Below are 19,489 nucleotides of genomic sequence, written 5' to 3'. Positions count from 1 at the left end.
CATTAGATGGAGACAGACCTCTGTCTACCACAACATTCAAGCTTCACATGCACAACAAAGAGTAACAGGTGTCTCACAGTTTTTGAGCTGTAACCACATATGCTTTTACCTTGACAACAGAGAAAATGCATGAGCTCTTAGATATTTCCACGTCAAACTGTTGACATAAAAAAGGAACCAATTGTAGATTGTTGTAAAATAAGCAAGGACGCTAGTTATCTAGAGTGGGCTTTGAAGATTCGAAGAAGAATGACTGACATGATATTAAACATTTATATTTTTCACCTGAATAATTGAACATACTTACAGGATGTCACATCACACTCCTGAGTAACTAGTTTACATCAGGGTTTGAGCGTGGAAAAATCTTTTAAAAAAGCATTTTTGGTTGTAAACAGCACTTTAACACACTTAGGGATGATGTACCGTGATCACGTACAACAATTGATATCCCGTTTCATGTTGTTGTTCGTAGTCTTTCATGTTGCCCTATGTAATTATGCATTTCTGAATCGCTGCAGAGGAAGGTGGAAACAAAACTGTGGCTTCAACCTCAGATATCTCACAAAAACAGACACACATTTCTATATGTTTGCAGATCTGCTGTCTTCCAACTGACAATCAGTTGTCGTACACTAAAATAAAACCAAGATTATTTTCTGAATATATGATTTATATAAGCTTGAGTTATGGTTTCATCCCGGTCGTTTGAGATGAGGAGAAGACGAGGCTGTTGCTAGGGAACAGAGCACAGAAAACACAAGCCAAATCGCTTGAATTAGGGCTTGGTTGAGATACTGCACTGATCCATAGATGGGCTTTATTTAGTCTATGTGAGTTGTGATCAAGTGCTCTCTTCTGGGCTTTGTGTTGCCGGTGCTTTTGTGGTGACATTTCTTAGGTGATTATTTCAAACACCACCCAGGCTCATTGTGCATGGAACAAGATGTGAAAGAGAGCCTCACCGTCGTTAGATTGTCCAAGACAGGGTGTGTGTGTGTGTGTGTGTGTGTGTGTATGTGTGTGTTCTTTCCACCTGAAACTGTATATCTCCTATTTAAATTACATTTTTGAATTGGTTTAATGGCACTCAGGGTGTCTTTCATATCTTGCAGTCTCGCATTTCAAATCCCATTTGAGTTGAACTATTTAAAACAAGACGCATTTCGTCCTTGAAGACAAATAAAACAAATTAACTATCCATTTGTTTATGGTCCATTTGTACCATCAAAGGAATGAAAACTCTCGATCTACCCTTGTTAAAGGGAAAGCTCTCCCAAAAATGAATCCCCCTCTGAAACACAAATGAAGTTATTTGAAAGAATGTTTCAACTGTTTTTGTTCAAACAATGGAAGTTAATGTGGTCCAAAACAACATTGGATCCCAATGAATTTCATTGTATGAACAACATTTTTTTTTAAAAACAGACATTTTACAAAATGCCGTTGTTTGTGTTTCACAGGTTTAGATCAACATGCAAGAGTTTTTTTGTGAATTATCCCTTTAAGAATTTGAGCTTGGTCTGGTAATTGGTTCTTTGTATCATATAATGCTATTAGATGGAAATATGTTGTGTGTTTGTGTTTGTTATTTGTTAGGCAGTGAAGGATGATTCACAATATATTGTGATCTGAGGTAGATGTCAGATGGAAGTTGAATTGTGGGCGAGCGTGTAAATCCAGCAGGTTGGACATTTAGATTGTCTATAGCACATACAGCATGTATCTTGAGTGTGACAGTGGAACGTACGTTTAAGATCGCAGCTGGGAAAGGTGTCTTTTTGTTGAGCGAATCTTGCGTTGCCAACAACTGGAGGAACAAATTAGAAATTCAACGGTGTACAGTCACCATGGAGACCACTATGACAAGGACACTACATTATGTGGGAGCGGAGATGCCTCACAGGTTCATGTCTCTTGGTTAGCTTTTAATTAGTTGGGATTAAAATACAAAACTTAAACAGAGAGGTCAGGTTCAGCTGATTTACCTTAGATTGAGGTACGACTAGACCAGTCAAATTAATTGTGTTTTCTGTGGTCAAACAACACAGACCCTCTACGGATGTAGGAGGGAGGGAGAGAGAATGACAAACACAGAGAGACAATTACCAGTCTAGACATTACGTATTTTAAATTATTTCTTTTTTTTTAATCAAGTACATAGCAACAATGAAATGTATTAGCTTACGATATAAAGTAGAAATCAGTTGTTTTTGTTGTATCACCCTGATGCATTTGTCTTTGGAAAATGGCAACAAATTTCTTTTTTGTTTTTTCATATCTGACTCAAAACTGTTTAGTTGTTTACAATGTATGAAGCTGTGTCTGAACTCATTTGACTCACTCTTTCTCCATATATAAGGCTTCACTAAATACTGAATGAGTAAACAAGTGAGCAGTTTCAAACAGCATATGCATAAAAATATCCTCTCATGCACCTCATGAGTTCAGTATCACAGTGTTATGCCACGATAGACACGAGGAGAGGCAAAATTCCAATTTTCTGTGCTTTCCTCTTGATTGTTGTCGAAGAAAGTCTCTTGGCATCACTGAAGTCATTACTACTGCAAATTATGTGTAGCGTATGTTGACTACCTGAACAAATGCATCCCATTTCATCACTTGCAATTTATTTTTATATAATTATGACCACCTAATATTGTGTTGGTCCCCATTTTGCTGCCAAAAAACGGCAAAAAAGGCATGGGCTCCACTAGACCGCTGAAGGTGTGCTGTGGTATCTGGCACCAAGATGTTAGCAGCAGATCCTTTGAGTCCTGTAAGTTGCGAGGTGGGACCTCCATGGATCGGATTTGTTTGTTCAGCACATCCCACAGAAGCTCGATTGCAATGAGATCTGGGGAATTTGGAGGCCAAGTCAACACTTCAAACTCATTGTTGTGCTCCTCAAACCATTCCTGAACCATTTTTGTGTTGTGGCAGGGCGCATTATCCTGCTGAAAGAGGACACAGCCACCAGGGAATACTGTTTACATGAAAGGGTGTACATGGTCTGCAACAATGCTTAGGCAGGTGGTACGTGTCAAAGTAACATCCACATGGATGGCAAGACCATCACACTGCCTCACACTGGCTCCGCTGGCTTGCCTTCTTCCCATAGTGCATCCTGGTGCCATGTGTTTCCCAGGTAAGCGACGCACACGCACCCGACCATCCACGTGATGTAAAAGAAAATGTGATTCATCATCAGACCAGGTAACCTTCTTCCATTGCTCCTTTGTCCAGTTCTGATTCTCAGGTGCCCATTTTTGCCGCTTTCGGCAGTGGACAGGGGTCATGACGCATGGGCACCCTGACTGGTCTGCGTCTATGCAGCCCCATACACAACAAACTGGGATGCACTGTATTCTGACACCTTTCTATCAGAACCAGCATTAACTTCTTGAGCAATTTGAGCAACAGTAGCTCGTCTGTTTGATCGGACCACACGGGCCATGCCTTCGCTCCCCATGTGCATCAATGAGCCTTGGCCGTCCATGACCCTGTCGCCGGTTCACCACTGTTACTTCCTTGGAGCACTTTTTATAGATACTGACCCCTGCAGACCAGGAACACCCCACAAGAGCTGCAGTTTTGGAGATACTCTGACCCAAGACAATCTGCTGAATTTGAAACCAAGCATCAGAATGGAGAAGAAAGTTGATTTAAGTGACTATGGACGTGGCATGGTTGTTGGTGCCAGATGGGCTGGTCTGAGTATTTTCAGAATCTCTAGGGTTTACAGAAATATCCAGTGAGCGGCTATTCTGTGGGCGAAAATGCCTAGTTGATGCCGGAGGTCAGAGGAGAATGGCCAGACCCGTTTAAACTGATAGAAAGGCAACAGTAACTCAAATTACATGTTACAACAAGGTCTGCAGAAGAGCATCTCTGAACCCACAACACATCGAACCTTGAAGCAGATGGGCTACAGCAGCAGAGGAAAACACTGCGTGCCACTCCTGTCAGCTAAGAATAGGAAACTAAGGTTACAATTTGCATGGGCTCACTAAAATTGGACAATAGAAGATTGGAAAACCGTTGCCTGATCTGATGAGCCTCTGGTGTGACATTCAGATGGTAGGGTCAGAATTTGGCATAAACAACATGACAGCATGGATCCATCCTGCCTTGTATCAGCGGTTCGTGCTGGTGGCAGTGTAATGGTGTGGGGGATATTTTCTTGGCACTCTTTGGGCCTCCCTTACAAAAAAGAAGTTTATTCAAGTGTTCTATTAGTATACTTCTTTTAAACAAAAAAAATAAGAAAGTCTACTTTTTATATACTTATATACTTTATGTACTTAAAAAGTTTACTTAAGTTTACTTGACTTATACTGACAGAAAAGTATATTTGGCCTATACTTGTACTCAATCTTTTGATCGAGATATACTTAAAAGTATGATTAAGTATTCAAAGTATACTTGGCTTGTAATTATGTTGAATCTTTTGATTGAGTAGTCTATTAAAAATACTTTTTTATAAATAGTTTTACATACAGTCTTATTAAACTTACATTGTTTGAAAATATTGATTAGAATATTGATATAAAACAGATTTGTTACTAATATTGTCTGCATATCTGAATTTTTGTGTAGGCTAGACCACTGGTAGTGTATATTAGCCTGACAAGCCAGACCCACATCAAGATGTTGGGTCTGGGAACTCACCATTGGCAGGGCTCAATCCGAGGGGCGGGATAAACAGTTGTCTTTCAAATTCCCTCTGCACGGAATAGGATAGTGCTACAACCAACCAGAGCGCTATCAGTGGTGAGACAACAATCACAAGCGGGGTTGTGGCTGAGTCCCGTGCGTTTTCCCACCAGCGGAGCTAGTTGAAAGATTAAACTTTTTCCGTATCCGGTCGGCAAAACTCAGAACACATTTTCCTTTTTTAAGAATGACTTCAGTGCCATTCTTTGTTAGCAGGGAAGTAGCAGGGAATTCACGTGGAACCGTCACAACTCTGCCGTCATTATGTTAAGCCCGCCCACCGACTCTCTACACAATGTAATTGGCCTGACTAGAGTTTGGTTTTTCGGGCTCGCAAGTCGACGGAGAGTTGCTAGATGACCCTGGCTGCAAATGACATTACACTTTAGGAATTTACTTCAAATCTACTTTACTCTTTCCCCACCATTGACTGAATTTTCCAGCTATCCATGTTTTCACTGTTACACGGTAGGGGCGCTATGACACATTTTCTAGTCCAGAATCTCCGGATCAAAACACAGGAGAAGAAGAAGCTGAAACAAGTGATAGAAGATTGCTCAATCAAATGTAAAATAATGCGATCGTCAAACATTAAACAGCATGTAAATCAAAACTGCTTAATGTTACCAAATGAAATGTCGAATCCATAAAGAGGAAACTACTGTGAAGCTTTGGTGTTGATGGGCTCAGTCTACTCTATCTGTGTTTTGATCATCGTTCTGAATCTAATCAAGGCGTTGTCTTTGACAAAAATGCCATTTTATCAACTTTTTAAAACTTTTTTTGTTTAAAATTTTGCCTTTCTTTATAAAACGTACCCACATTCAAGTGTAGATAAAAAGGATGCATGAAGCTTGAAGTGTAGAATGTTTTTAAAATTAGTTAAAGTACAGTTAAAGGTATATTTCAAATATAAAAAAATGATATCTACATTTGAACATATATAGAATAATGTTATGTTCACTTAAAGAAAACTTACAAGTATACTTGCTACTACTAAACTAGTAATTCACTGAGTACACTTCAAAGTGTACTTTCATAAACTAAAAATGTACTACTTGTATTAAAATAGTAAACTACTAGTTTATGTATAAGTTAACTTGTAGTACAGATGCCGTACAAATGAGAAACCTAGTGCACTTGCGCACTTTCAGTTGACTTACAGTACACTTAAACGTATACTTTTATATAATAAAAGTGGGCCAATTTAGTTCCAAGCAGTATTGAAATAGGACACTTACAAGTTTACTACTAGTACACATCGTTATTAGTATACTTATTACATAAAGTATACTTAAAATATACTTGAACATTACTTAAAGGGTTAATTCACCCAAAAATGAAAATTCTGTCATTAATTACTCACCCTCATGTCGTTCGACACCCGTAAGACCTCCGTTCATCTTCGTAACACAAATGAAGATATTTTTGTTGAAAGCTGATGGCTGAGAAAGGCTTCAGATAGGCCTCCATTGGCATTCAGTACATTTACACTCCCAAGACCCATAAAAGGCACTTAAAACGTCGTTACAAAGTCCATCTCACCACAGTGACTGTACAATAATTTTACGATGCGACGACAATAGTTTTTGTGCGCAAAAAAAATCTAAATAACACCTTTATCCAACTTGTTCTTGTCTTCCGTGTGTGCCTCCACGACGCATGCGCGAGAATATTACGCAGATCCGGCGTTCGGACACATGACCCAGAAGCGATTTGTTTACAAGCAGAGGAAGACGCGCGTATCTAAGCTGTTGAATTCTACATTGATCGTGCTTTAGATCTCGGCGTAGTTCTCAAAATGGGGTTAAAGTGTGCATTTCATGGATTCCCGAACCCTGGCGCTACGTCATATTCTCGCGCATGCGTCGTGGAGGCACACACGGAAGACAAGAAGAGGTTGAATAAAGTCGTTATTTTTTCGATTTTTTTTTTTTGGGCACAAAAACTATTGTCGTCGCATCGTAAAATTCAGAGTCACTGTGGTGAGATGGACTTTGTAACGACGTTTTAAGTGCCTTTTATGGGTCTTGGGAGTGTAAATGTACTGAATGCCAATGGAGGCCTATCTGAAGCCTTTCTCAGCCATCAGCTTTCACCAAAAATATCTTCATTTGTGTTCCGAAGATGAACGGAGGTCTTACGGGTGTCGAACGACATGAGGGTGAGTAATTAATGACAGAATTTTCATTTTTGGGTGAACTAACCCTTTAAAGGTCCCGTTTTTCGTGTTTTTTTGAAGCTTTGATTGTGTTTACAGTGTGCAATATAACATGTGTTAATGTTTCATGTGTAAAAAAACACAGTATTTTTCACACAATTTACTTATCTGTTTACCGCTGTTTTCACTGTCCTCAAAACGGCCTGAGAATTTCCTTGTTCTATGAAGTCCCTCCTTCAGAAATACGTATCGAGTTCTGATTGTGCCAGCGATTCCCGTGTTGTGATTCGACAGCAGCTTAGGGCACGTTGCCCGAGAAGGTCACACCTCTTACCATAACGGGGAGATGAACGCACTCAAACTACAGCCCCTGAAGGCCAAACAAAGGTGATTTGACTCCGGGATGAAAATAACAGCGTCTGATGGCGACAAACGCAACCGAACCGAACGCAACACTCCCTGTTCTCCACGAGGGAGCAACAAGACCACGCCCCCTTTTTCGCGTATTCTTGTGGGCGGAGGTTAGTCAACAAACTGCTCTACTGACGTAATTAAAGCAGAAAATACCAGGATGTAGTCCAAACCGGCCGTTCGCTGTAGGCTTTGAAAGGGAACTTCTGTTAAATAAAATATCTCGCTTGGCATTGAACTTTGAGCTTTATAATTTTACAGGTATTATTTATGCTCTAACAGCAACATTACACACTAACTAAAGTTTGAAAAATGGGATCACGAAGAACAGGACCTTTAAATATACTTCATAAAATGAACTTGAAGGATGCTTCTTTTTCATAAGGGCTCTTGGAGCATCGTTTAAACGTCACAGCCTACTTGAGTATTGTTGCTGACTATATGCATCCCTGTGTGACCACAGTGTAAACATCTTCTGATGGCTACTTCCAGCAGGATAACGCGCCTTGTCACAAACTCTTGAACATGACAATGAGTTCCCTAAACTCAAATGGCCTCCATAGACACCAGATCTAAATCCACTTGAGAATAGACAACATTGGGATGTGGTGGAACGGGAGATTTGCATCATGGATGTGCAGACGACAAATCTGCAGCAACGGCGGGATGCTACGACTAAAATCTCTGAGGAATGTTTCCAGGACTTTGTTGAATAGTTCAACAAATATGACTAAAGCTGATATAAAAATGAATTAAAGCTGGAGAAATACACTATATAAAAACAAAAAACTAGTAATAATTGTAAAACTTAAATTAAAATTAAAACCTATAAATAAAAGCTAATACAAAATATTAATTAAAGCTGTAATAGTAAATAAATAATAATAAAATAAATAACACTTATTGGGTGCAGACAGTGTGAACAAAAACTATTGATCCTTGCTGCTTATTTCCTACATAGGCAGCAACTTTCTCGATTCCAGTAGAGGACTAATAATGGCGAGATTCTCTAATAAGTAGTATTACAAAAAACACAACACATAGATATTTTTGAATAATAAAATATAACATTTATAATGTCTGCCATCTTTCACTGAGCTCTGTGCAATGCATTCTGGGATTGCACTCCCTGAGTGACGCTTTTGATTCTGCCTTATAATTTGGGTAAAATGAGGTATCTAATTAAGCAGCCTACCTTTCGGAAAAGCCTTTGCTTTGGGAACACAGCTATGGTGACAATGACTGACTAGGTTTTGGAACAGAGCAACAGTTCCTCTGTCAGCACAGTCAGGGCGACTGCTGTTCTGGCCACTCCCATGCTTTCCATAAGGCTTATTCAACAGATTGTTATGAAAACGTGTTGACGTTTGATGAATGCATATCCTACAGTACTTCCTCCCTGCTTCTTTCATTCTACTATTGTCTTTCTCTCTCTCTCTCTGACACACTTTCTCTCATTCTGTTACCCTTGCGCACACACACACACACACACACACACACACATACACACTCTTTTTTCCATCACCACCGTGGAGCACAACTGTACTTTCACATTCTGTGAGTAATTGGCCATAGAGGATAGACACTGGTAGCTCGAGTGTTTGAGTGTTTCTGTTTGCTCTGTCTTATTTATAGTAGACCTCGATAAAGGGCACCTGCTTAAGTGTACTTCTTCACCTACTCCTCCAAATGTGTCTGTAATTGAGGCAAAAATTACAGTGTTCCACGCAGGCACACCCTGGAGGCTATTAAAGATCATCAAAGTCATCAAATAGGAAGTCATCAACTGTTACTGCTTATCATCTGTGCTCCCTAAATCATTCGTTTATATCCACTTTTGAGAGGAAGAGAGAGGAGAAACGTCTATTTTCATTCATCTTGCTGTGATGATAATATCCTCAATCTGGAATGATCTACCGGGTCATTGGACTATTGCAATTTCCATAATCATTTTTATTAGCCGATTCCATTTCCACCCCTTCTGTGAGAGATCTCTCATTTTGCCGTTGACTATTATTAGCAGGTCCTTTCTGGCCGTTAAACTGCTCTGCTCATTAATTTTAAGCATTAAGTGACATCATGAAATGACTCAGTTTCTCGCCTCACATTCGTTGGGTGCAGTTATTCGCTTTTTAAATGAGTTTATTATTTGCTTTCTTCAATTCTCTGGACACTTCTTTGTTTTTTTGTTCTGTTGTCATAGAGGTGCTGTGTTTTTTTTGTCAGAATGCATTTATTTCAAGAGAGTACAAGGTTTGGTTCAGGATTCTTAAAAGATAAAGGCATCCTGCATTACACCTGCAGAAACATCTCTGAACTCTGACAGTGTTGTTCCACTGATCACGTCTTGTCTTGTTTCTTTGTGTCAATGTGTGTCATTATTAGGCCATCGAGTACGATCTTGCACACAAGCCTGTCAGTAGATCTTTGCACACGCGCCGGAAGAGCGAGTTTATAAACACCAATTATCTCTAAGCTCAAAGTCAACTGAACAAGCTGCTCCCAGAATAGAGATGCTCACACTTCGTATGGTATCTGTTATGAGTGAAAAGAATGTTACAGTGCTTGCAATCGATACTCAAACATTCTGGATTTGTTCTAAAAAATAAAATAAAAAGTTCTGTGTTTTTTCTTTATTTGAAATCTATATAAACTCCACACAGAAACATAGGCTCAAAGAGAGGAAGAGAGGTTGAGAAATAAAAGGGCTTAGTGACGTCAGTGGGATGGGTGTTTCGGAGACAAATACTTTTTTTTTTGATTATTTATTTATTTTGCATTAACGTGAACCGAGTAATAGTTCACTTAACGTAACCTATATTTAGAAAGTAAATAATTTCATTTTGATTTCAAGCTAACTTGTGCACTACTTTCTAAGAAGGAAATATGCTAGCCTACATTAAAGAAAGTCCTCACTTTACCATATGTGAACGCTTAAAACTTGACTGTATGCATAAAATGAAGGGATTTTTTTTTTTTAATCGCTCTTTGGTTTGACAAAACTTACATTAATGTTGACGTTATCGTATTTGACGAAGAAAAAAAACCCTAAAGTAAACCATTCGGAATATATTTGCATGGCTATAGTGGTTTTGCTTACAGTTAAATGTGTGCTCGGGTTGGAGAGCCAGCACGCGCTCAGACACATTCGCGCTGTTGCGAGGGGTGGCCAAGCGCGCGTGCCAACCTTTAACAAACCACATCCGCGCCTCGCCGCGCACACAGTGAAGATGGAGCTTGTTGAACGCTTTCGTTGACGCGTTGAAAGATTAAAAAAGATCAATTTTTTTTAAATTAAGTTAGTGGGATGGAAAAGTGACGAAGGAGGGCAAAACAGACCCGGAGACATTTAAAAACGATGGCTTTTTAGTTTTACCACGGTGTACTAAACATGGGGGCTGATTTCTACTGTTCCTCAGAAAAGAGTTTGCTCTCCTGTTAAAAAGAACATCTTCATGGGATGTACGACTGGATACTCGGATTATAAACGGTTTTATTCCCCATTTTACTTTCAGGTAATGTTACTTTTGGTGTTTTGGCGTGTGTAGGGATGTCTGTTGGAGTAAGCTACGTGTTGCGCGTGCTTGGAGGATGCAACGGTCGTTTATTAACTCGTCGTTTGTCATAACAGGGAAACTCTTGCAGTTTTGGATGATTATTTGCAGTTCACCGTGTGGAGGTAATCGCACTTTTGCACCTGTTCACAGAGGGGCTAAGATTTTTCTCTGTTTTTGCTCCACACAGAATGGCTCGCTTCGGAGACGATGTTCCCGGTCTGCTGGGACCCGGGGATGGGGGCTCGGAGCGCAGTCGGAACCGGGATGCTCCTGCGGTATCCACAGGTGGAGTTTCACCAGCCTTCAAACAGACCAAAGCGCAGCGAGCCCGAACTATGGCCCTGTACAACCCCATCCCAGTTCGACAGAACTGCTTCACCGTCAACAGATCGCTCTTTATCTTTGGAGAAGACAACATCGTTAGGAAGTATGCTAAGAAGATCATAGAATGGCCATATCCTTTTGTCTAAACGGTAAAACACGCCCTTCCCCCTAAAACACGAACCCGGTGTTGACAGCACATGCAAATGTGTTGTCAACACGTTTTACAAAAGCACATGTAACTCCTGTGTTTATTTCTGCTGATCTGAACCTCAAAACTGATCAAGCTTTTATAGGTTAAATATGCAGTCCCCTCAAAATCTATCCCTTAATTTTAGTTAACTTAACTTGCTTGTAAACTTAGTTACAGGGTGATAGGACTTTAAGCCTCACAAAAGTATCAAAATGACTATTAATTCCGAAATATGTAACATGTTTATGATACAACAGATGTATTCTTGAATGATGTGCATGAGGCATTTATGTAATGAATTTATTAAAACACCAACAGTTGTTCAAAAATACATTCAAAATGCAATTCATACAGACAATGACTATGAATGCAGTCGGATATGTTTTTGTGTGGCTTGAAGTAAAAATATATAAATGGTGTAACTGTCTGAAGATTGTATAAAGAAAATGAAAAACAGAAATTAAGCATTTTTTTGTTGTTTTAAAATATTAACAATTAAAAGTTTTAAAGGGTTGTTTATATGATGGTTACACCACTAGACTTTTTGATTCACTTGAAAATTTTGCAGACAATTACATAATTGTTTTTAAATACAGCGTAAGATTTTTTTTTTTTTTTTTTTAATAATCTCTTCTCACTGACCCTCTAACATAGCGATGTGCAAGATCTCGTTGGCCTGGTAATGACACAAAGTGAAAATTGATTTCATAATACACTTCCTGATATTTTACACTACGTAATTCATTGAACTGACTTGCTTTGAGGACCATGGACAGGGCTTTCCACTATATTTTTCACAGTCAGAAATGTATGAGGAGCAGGGCTTCATAACTCAGGGTTAAAATGGTGAGGGTTAAATAAGGGTTGAGTATAGTGTGAAAGGACATATGAAAGAAGCATATGTGTGTTTTAGCATTTCAAATTACAATCTGTAAGTGCCTTTTATTGATGATGAGGTTTATGTTTTGTTATGAGCTCTCTGTGTAATTAATGCTCTGCCAAGCTGGTTCCTGATGATGAGAAACATATAAACAATTGTTGATGGGTTTATCAGGAGAGGGAGGAGAGGTAAACCCAGCAACCACATAAACCCCACAGGAGGTTTTTGGACGCATGTCATTGATTACAGACTTCAAAGTGGCATGGTGTGATTAAAAAAAGCCTTCTCTATGATGCAAATTAGATGAGTCAGTGACAGGACATGATAAGGCTGTCGACCATAGTTGTCACAGGTGTGCACTACTGGAATAATTGTTGGGTTTTCATTTGCCCTTTTTTAATGTCACAGTAGACTGCCCAGACACGACTGTGTGTCTCAGCATTTACTTAAATTAGGCAGAGCTCAGTGACTTTCTGAAAAGAATCGGTAAAAGCCTTGCTGTAATCCAGTTATCACAGAGTTTGGTGATCTTGTCTATGCAGTAGAAATCTCTTTTTAAAACTGGTCTTTAAAAGGGCTGTGGCATTCCCTTTTCCCAGATTTTGGCACCACCCGTCTGTCGACCCGATTGTCTGTGGGCAGAAATTGTGGTGTTATCAAGAGCTCTGGAGCTGTTAAAAGTCCTCCTGGTGACGCATAATGACGTGTTGTGTATTCAGCGAATTTTTGCTGACGAATATACAGGGAAATCTGGATACCGACATTGTAACAATGCAAAGCTGGTTGAAAATCGCTGAACTTATCCATTAAACAGCCAAAAATATTGTTGTGAGTATGATTGTTTATGTTTGTTTTAAAATATATTATAGTGACATTTGATGTTACATTTGAGATCTGTTATGCAGCTCAGACGTCTAAAAACAAACGTCATAAATGCGAAATGAGTATGCTAAAAAGAGAAACTATGCAGGGGAGGGCTTTAAAGTGTGAACCGATCTGAGCCTTACACAGAGGTGTCATTTCCAAAGAAGAGAGGCTTTCGATAACGTGCCAGTAAATGTGTTTCCCTGCTCTTGCCTGACTCAAATCCTTTACTTGGGTTGAATGTCATTCCTGTTTTGAATGCCATGAAGTAGAAATTCAATTAGAGCGGGTGTTTGCTGTAATCATGTGACAAAGGGTTTGGTTGTTGCGTTTGTAAGACAGTAACATGCTTAATGTTACAAGAGGTTCAGCAGCCTAATGATGAAAGAAGGAGAGCGATTGAGGGCAGTGATATCATGGAAACGTGCTTGTGTGCGTTGATTGATATGCCTTTGTGCGTTCCTGCTTTCATTTGCGGCAGTGTGACTCAGTATGTGTGTGTGTGCCTGCATGTTAAATTCAATTATAGCATCTATCTGGTCTTGGCTCTCTTGTGTATCTAATGGCCCACTTGCGACATAATGCAAATGTCAGTGTCTGTGACCACTTTAGGCAGATTTTAAGCATATGGTCACACATCTCTCACTCTTAAGCTGAGAGCTTCAGGGAGCTGAAGAGATGGAGGCCCTGTTAATGGTGCTGTAATGACTTGGCATTGCCCTCAAAATAAATGCAACTAGAGTCTGTTCCTTAGAGAAAGGAGAAAACTACATCCCTGTGGGAGTTATTCTTAAGTGTATTACAAGGAAAGATCAACAGTTTAATTAAATGAATGTCGTAGACTCATTATGGATCAGATTTGGTGTCATTATTAGCCAATGGTAATGAGTTTCATGTCTTTAGAGCTGTTTACAGCCACCTGATGAATTGCTTGTAGGAGATCTGTTCCAAAACCTAGCAAAACATTTTAAGGCATCATAAGCGTGCTACTTTATTATTATAAACTTTATTTTACCAGGAAAAGCAGCACATTGAGAATCTCTTTTACAAGAGCGTCCTGGCCATGACTGACAGTAAAACATTTTGCGTGGGTTTAGCAGATAACATCCATCCATCCATCCATACATATTTACATTAGAAAAGAAAGATATCAATATGTAACTATAGTCAAAACATCTAGAAACCGATGTTTCTGTCTCCAAATAATTTCACATCACTTTAAAAATGTCCAATGAAACCAGCTCCCTAAGTTTTAGTGTCAATTGCAAGTTATTCCAAGCAGCAGCAAATTGAAATGCCTTTTTTCCTAATTCAGTATGTACGTCTGGATCAGACAGTAGGAAAAATTCCTGGGACCGAAGGTTATAGCTACCAACAGGTTTTTTTTACAGGTGTACATATGAAGATATGAAGATATGAAGGAAGTAGACCCAGGATAGATTTATAAATAAAAACATACCAGTGTTTTAGTCTACGGATGGACAAAGCAGACCATCCAACCCGAGCATACAACACACAATGATGAGTGAGGGATTTAAGATTTGTTATGAACCTCATGATAAACATTGTCTAAAGAAGATTCATGCGATAACATCACTATATTCCAGTACAGACATAAAAGTGGCAGCAACAAGCCTCTTTTTAGCCTCGAAGGAAAGGCAGGATTTAATTCTAAAATTGAAACCCAATTTCACTCTCAATCTTTTCACCAGTTGCTGAACATGAGGGCCAAAGGAGAAAGCATCATCAATTAAAATAGACACAGAGATACCTATACTATAATAATACTGAGACAAAGACTGTTCTAAAAGTTAGGCGTCTTAATTATGCAGCCTCTTAAGATACCTCATTTTGACCAAGGTTTTTAAGGTTACCATAGCTTTTATCCTTCACGTCGAAGGAAATCCCATGATAAATTGCGAGAGAATATCTCCAAGATTCAGAGGTAGACAGTAACAAAGTATATTTGCTTGAGTACTGTTCTTAAGTACACTTTTTGAGTGTCTGTACTTTACTTTTTTCTGGAAACTTATGACTTTAACTTCACTACAGTACATTTGAAAGACAAATATCGTACTTTTCACTCTACTAAATTTCTATCAAGGTCCTTGAAGTCGAAAGTCATTTCTGTAGCAGCTTTGAAATCAGTGGATGATTTTTTTCTTCTTTAAATTATTATTTTTTTTTTCGCACTTGAACAGACAAATACACACAAAATGATGGCAAAATGTCTGTTTCGGCGAGTATTCATGTAAACAAAGTCGATTATGTCTTAAGTGAGCATAAACAGTTGGGAGAATATCAGATGTGTATCAGTGTATTGGATCTATGCATTCGCCCTTAAAGAGCTTTGTAACTTTTATACAAGTATTGAAATGGCTTAATGACTGGCTTAAACCACCACGATTGCACAGTGTGCATTTATACAACAATGCAATAATGCATTGACAAAAAAAAGGAAATTTACTTTTGATATTTAAGTACTTTTAAAACCAAGTACTTCTGTTCTTTTACTTAAGTAAAAATCTGTTTTTACAACTTTCACTTGTAACTTGTTTTACTTTTACTCAAGTAATGGAGTTGTGTACTTTGTCCACCTCTGCCAAGATTCCAAGGTGAAAGAAATATAAATAAATTGTTTATGCAGAATGCTGAAAAGCTTAAAGTATTTTAGTATAATTAAAAAGTATTATTTTACCCAATATTTATATTTAATTATTTCCCTTATTAGAGTATCCCTTATTACACCATTAGCAACATTATCAAAATTAATTGTGATAAAATAATTTTAATTGTCTAGCCTACATATGCATTTCAGAAACATGCATCCTAAATGGATGGTTCTTGTTTCATCAGATTGCACTGTATGACAGCTGTGGCAGAGCAGGAAAAGTATTATCCCCTGCCATGTCTCATAATTTTGATGCAACCAAACAATGTAGGGGACAGCTGTTGAATAAGACTTTTCTAGGTGCATTTTGCTCAAAGACAAAGACATTGTGACCTCCCCGAGGGCAAACCAGCTCTCATGTTACTGTCAAGCTCTTTTTGAGGGTTTTTCTAGATGCTGATGACATCAGTCAATATGTCATCAGGATACTACTGTTTAATGTTATGGTTTCTTCAAGGTTACATCTAAGCTACACTATTATTTAGTTTGCCCCACTGGAAAAAAAAAACATTAGCTTTGACAAAAAGAAAGTTGAATGCCCATGAGTCAAACAGACCAAAAAAAACAATTTAGATGCATGTGTCTCCCACACATTGTTCATTCATATCGTATGCTGTCCAAGTTTCCTTTTTTTTCTGATTTACTAATGTGATACATCATGGGATTTGATCAGAGCAGGAAGTTCTAATTGTGGACTCTTGAAATATATCTGAAATCGGTGGCTTTTGAAAAGGATTATTGAAGCTTAAGCTTGTTAACATGGATTTGTGTTATATCATTCATGCATTTATAATGGATTTTTAATTAATTAATTATTTTATTTCCTGTAGTATAATGGATTCATCGTTGGCTGTGCAATAACGCTATTACTGTGTGTCCTAACCAGTTTCCATCAACAAGGGATTTGTCTGTCCACATTGAAGACAAAAATACTGTAGAAAGTGACGTTCATATTCACAACCAATTGGAAGATACTTGATGTTTCATGTTTCATGTACATGACCACAAGGAGAAGAATTATGGACAAGTGAGATAAAAGTGGGTGAGGCTGCACAGCAGGAATAAAAACCAAGCAATCAACAAAATGTCCTTTTGCAATACTGATTATAATCAGAAAAAAATGTTAATTAAAAAAAGAAAAAGTGAAAAAAAAAATTTGTATGTGTCTATTGTAAATAAAATCATAACGGACAGTTAATTTGTGAAAAAAAGACACACCTCTCCTCATACGCCTGTGGCATAACCAAAGGTCACACCGGTTTGCAAAACAGCATGTTCACAAGCCCTGTGTGGTGCAGCATCGACAACCTGTGTGTAGAGCGGTAATTTAGGAAGGCTTTGTTTGAAGTGCTGCTCGACGTGTGATTTAAGCTCAGGCTGAGGAAGCGCTGGGAGGAGGGACAGAGATGTGTCTGGAGAGAAATGCAGTCATTTGGTGGATTGGAAAACTTACAGAAGGAGTCATTAGGGAAGAACATGTTTGTTAGGGTGTGTAGGCAGTGAATGTGAGGTGGAAGCAGGGCTTAAAAACGGAAAAAAATATCAATCGGTTCACTCCGAGTAGAATCAATATTATAGCGTTTCCGTTTTTGCGTTCCTCAATAAACATTACTGTTCCGAAAACGGTTTGATTAAAAAAAATACTGGTTAATAACGTTATTTTAATTTAGCCTATACTTTAAACAAGTATGTATAAATAGACTTATTTTCACTCAATAATAATATAACGCATGGTAATTAAACTTGAATATTTATTTCATAACATTTTTAAAACCACAACAGAAATACATGCATTAATTACAAAGCATAAACAGCGGGACAAATATTGACAAATATTGAGCGTTAGACAATCGAAAGTGGCTCTCTATATGCCTAATTCTTTTCAGAAGAGTGATAACATTCTTTGTACATAACTTTTTTTCAACACGACTTGTTTCAAAAATTGCATGAAAAAAGAATAAATAAACTGGATAACCATTGCTCTTTTAATGCACCGTCAACTGGTAATTTCATAGCAAACACTGCGCAACACGTCCTTGCATCACATAATCAAATTCAGTCAGCTAATAAAGCTTGATCATTTAATGCAATATAACACTCCATTTAATACAAAGCATCAACCGTCTATATAGAAAACATTGACCTGTCCTGTATTGGCAATCTGAAAGACTATAGGAAAAATGTTTGATAGATGCTAGTAACCTACTTGGCTTAAAACGGAATCCATAAACTAGCCTAAATCAGTCTATTTGAGCTTAAAGTCCGTACTGCTTATTTAAACATACGAAAAGAATGTCCTCCAATACCTGCACATTCATTGTAGACCTCAGCGGGGAAAGAATGTACTTGAGGCATGAAAATGCGCGCTCTACACTGACTTGCGTACCGGTAGATTCATAGATGACTGGTGCGCGGGCATTTCACTCACGCTTGATCCTTCAATGTCACATGCTGTACTACTCTATTCATGATTGGTCACTGCAAAATTAAAATATTAAAGAGAACGATAAAATAACGTTATTAACCGGTTAATGGTCATTTCAAATTAACGTTTCTGTTCAGAACGATTCAAATTGATTTTGATTTCGTTTTCGTTTTTGTTCCTCTTAAAATTTCGTTCGTTTCCGGTTTTCGTTTTCGTTCCTTGAACCGGTTCGGAGCCCTGGGTGGAAGCATGTGTTGTTTCCTCTGTTAGTGACGCACATTAGAAGGAGATCATCAGGTGATGTCATTATTTGTTGTCACGGTTCCTGCAGTGGGCCGGTTTAGCCATGGGGTCAGGTGGACAGGTTGTTTGTGGTGGGTTGATGGCGTCTATGGGAAGGACAGGGCTTAATCAAGTGAGTGGGCCGCTGTGCCTCTCGGCCGGTGGGGAAGCCACAGCTGTTCGCCCCTCTGATCCCCACTGTGTGGCTGAGGGAGGAAATACCCCACCGTGCCCATGCTTACTTAATAATTGATCCTGTCAATCGGCCCTATGCCTCGCTCCATTGAACAGGAGAGGGAGAAACAGAAGATGTGGTGGGGGCTGTTAAGGACCTCTTCATTTGTCTTAATCAAATTTGGAAAAGCACCTGAGGAATGAGATTTTTAAAGCCAATATCAAATGAACCCTATCTGCTTTCCTAATTCATGTTTCTGATCTTATTGTACCTGGTCTTTCCATGCATCTATTCCTATCTCTGTATTTCACCTAATCTCTTTCTCTCATGCTCCAAGCTTCTATTGGATTGAAATGCAATTCATTCTTTTTGCTAATTGAAAAACACTTACATAGACGACACTGTATCACATTCCATTGCTACATCTTGCACAGCTATTTTGAAATCTCTTCCAGTAAAAATGTAGAAATAGAGTCAGAGAGTTTGGAAGAGAGAGAGAGAGTTTGCTCATAAAGTCACTAAAGTTAGATGTTTGTGAACAGCGATACCTGCACAATCCTGTGGCTGGACTATTCAGTATCGCCCAGTTTCCTGAAGAGCTGATCTGGAGAAATATTGAGTATCGTGTGTCATGGTGGATGCAGTGAAAGGATGTTTGTGTAGTCAGTATTGATTGTACGAATGCATTCAGCAGCATGTAGAGAACACTGATGGCTCAGAGACCATATTAACTCTGAGTACTGACTTATGGCAGACAGGAGAGAGCCTGTTGCCACGGAGACTGCTCCCCCCCTCTCTCTGTCTTTCTACTGCTCTTTTAGATTGTACTGGCT

At 38.7% G+C, this 19,489-nt stretch overlaps 1 protein-coding gene across 1 annotated transcript in view; it reads left to right on the top strand.

Annotated features, from left to right (window-relative positions):
* Positions 1 to 19,489, top strand: part of cacna1ea (calcium channel, voltage-dependent, R type, alpha 1E subunit a) — a gene marked incomplete at its 5' end in the record, with an annotated part of 151,052 nt that overhangs the window by 41,566 nt on the left and 89,997 nt on the right. Inside the window, one exon of the mRNA XM_079827079.1 lies at positions 11,033 to 11,299. Within this exon, the coding sequence (XP_079683205.1) occupies positions 11,033 to 11,299 (267 nt within the window). The remainder of the gene's footprint in view (positions 1 to 11,032; positions 11,300 to 19,489) is intronic.

Source organism: Gobio gobio (assembly GCF_949357685.1).
Source record: "Gobio gobio genome assembly, chromosome: 10".
NCBI lineage: Eukaryota > Metazoa > Chordata > Actinopteri > Cypriniformes > Gobionidae > Gobio > Gobio gobio.
The sequence above is the reverse complement of the archived record's forward strand: the minus strand, read 5'-3'. Positions and strand labels throughout refer to the sequence as shown.